This window comes from Dendroctonus ponderosae, unplaced genomic scaffold, assembly GCF_020466585.1.
Source record: "Dendroctonus ponderosae isolate FM_Combo_2020 unplaced genomic scaffold, Dpon_F_20191213v2 Dpon_F_20191213_6, whole genome shotgun sequence".
Lineage (NCBI taxonomy): Eukaryota > Metazoa > Arthropoda > Insecta > Coleoptera > Curculionidae > Dendroctonus > Dendroctonus ponderosae.
The window spans coordinates 12,391,764-12,393,633 of NW_026018814.1; the positions used below are offsets into that span (position 1 = coordinate 12,391,764).

At 35.1% G+C, this 1,870-nt stretch overlaps 2 protein-coding genes across 2 annotated transcripts in view; both read right to left on the reverse strand.

The window, feature by feature from the left end:
• Positions 1-1,870, reverse strand: part of LOC125502397 (protein hairless-like) — a gene marked incomplete at its 3' end in the record, with an annotated part of 31,338 nt that overhangs the window by 27,397 nt on the left and 2,071 nt on the right.
• Positions 258-1,333, reverse strand: LOC125504945 (replication stress response regulator SDE2-like). Its single transcript, XM_048667746.1, has 2 exons — positions 739-1,333; positions 258-680 (listed from the first exon to the last, which is right to left on the reverse strand). Exons 1-2 carry the CDS (start codon positions 1,305-1,307, stop codon positions 560-562), a joined length of 690 nt encoding a protein of 229 aa, XP_048523703.1. The 5' UTR covers positions 1,308-1,333; the 3' UTR covers positions 258-559.

Below are 1,870 nucleotides of genomic sequence, written 5' to 3' on the forward strand. Positions count from 1 at the left end.
TTTTTTTTTTGTTTGCCCGGCGGCTGGAGGAATAAAAAATCTTCACGAAGACACCCAGTGTTCCGAACCCTGGGTAGTGTTGGATTCTTACCAACTAAAAAACCCCCTTTCTTGTACTACGAGTTATGCTTTATAACTTGTAGTCCTCTAAGAATTTGTCAGCTCTGGCATCCGTATGCCATAGCATCGCATTCTCTCCATGCTAGCTGCTTGCTAGCATGGGCACCTTAGTAATTTTTTCAAATCAATCAAAAATATTTGATTTGAGATGTATTGACAGGCCCCATAAGGAAGATATTTTCTTAAATTCTAGCCCAAAAATGCGTTTAGTTTTTTTACAGAAGGATTTTGTGAGCGTTTGTACTTTTAATATGTTACGACGGTGGATAAATACCAGGGCCAGCAAAATTACTACATTCTTCTTTCACTGGTGAGGACCAATGCTGCAGAGCATTAAAGAGATGTTAGGAGACTCGTGGTGGCTATGTCTCGAGTTCGACTAGGACTTTACATATTTATTCTGGTGTAGTTCTAAAAGATCTAGAACAACCTTCGTAGTTCATTTAGGATCTACCGAAGAAGAGCTTGGTGAAACGCAAATGACACTGATAGACGGATTGCCTTCGTCATCATCCTCAGAATCAGTGGTAGATAGATCTTCATCAATATCACTATCAATCCTGCAATTAAATGTTTGATTACAATTTTATTCTAATGAATTTTATGAAAAGTACCAACCATAATTTGGGTTTTTTTCCCAGTTTGCTTTTAGTATCGATTTTCCTCTTTATGCCCCTGGTTGAGGCTTCCAAGCCCTTTGTGACCGCATCCTCTATCTTGTCAGTCAACTCACTCCTCTCTTTATCGTACTGCTCATCCTTAAATTCATGTCTGGGTTGTTCTAGTAGCTTTTCGAGTTTTTTCTTTTTCTTCTCTTCTGCCTCTTTCTCTCGTTCCCCTTGCTGCTCCACCCATTTTATTAGTCTTTGTTCTTCGTTAATGTCCCTTAGCCTTCTGCCATTGAGGTCTCTACAGGCTTCTCTATTTGTGGTTTTTTCGATTTGAGCTCCAATAGCTCTTAGCATAGAACCAAAGCCGCCTTTCCCACCGAGAGTTCTTAATATAATATGTACTTTCCTTTGAGGCATTTCATCTGCCTCTGGATTGAATATTCGTCCATTTGAAGTTAGATAGTACTCGTTTGGTTGTAGTCCCTGTAAAACGATGAATGTTATAATAACTGTATTTGATATGATCACAGTGATATCAAAGAACAATGAAACTCTCATGGAAGTACAGATTTCCATGTGATCAATTCTCAATTTTCAAGTTTTATAGCGAATCAGTCGGGTTCAGGCTGAAATAACCCTCTCAAAACCTGTACTTTATTTTGGCACTTGCGATTTAAAGTATTGGGTTATTAAATGAACTTTCGCCACCTAATTAATTTATTAATTTCAAATTTGAATATTGAAATCAAATTGATCAAAACTAAAATATTAAATTCAAAAATTGTACATATTAACGTCTAGTTCACTTATAGATAATGTAAAATGTTATTACAGGGTGTTTCAAATTCACGTACAGACCAAACTTCCATTTTTTAAAATAGAATGATGGAAATTTAATAAATTTTATATTAATATAAAGATAAAGAGGAAATTCTCTGTCTTTTTTAGACAAAAATTTTTGAGGGGAAATACCAACAAGTTTGTAAAAAAATTAATCCGCCTCAACAATATAGAACTTATCTACAACTTAGAATGATGTAGTTTGGTCTGCCACGTGAATTTCAGATATCTTGTAACAACTAATATTATTTTAAAATAAACTAGACGTTCATATATGCTACTTTTGTATTTATAATTCG

What these genes read in the sequence shown, in the direction of transcription:
- LOC125504945 (XM_048667746.1), bottom strand. Translation starts at nt 1,307, where the DNA reads ATGGAAATCTGTACTTCCATGAGAGTTTCATTGTTCTTTGATATCACT. An exon ending in GGAAAAAAACCCAAATTATG is followed by an intron (nt 681 to 738) that starts GTTGGTACTTTT and finishes ATTTAATTGCAG; the next exon opens with GATTGATAGTGATATTGATG.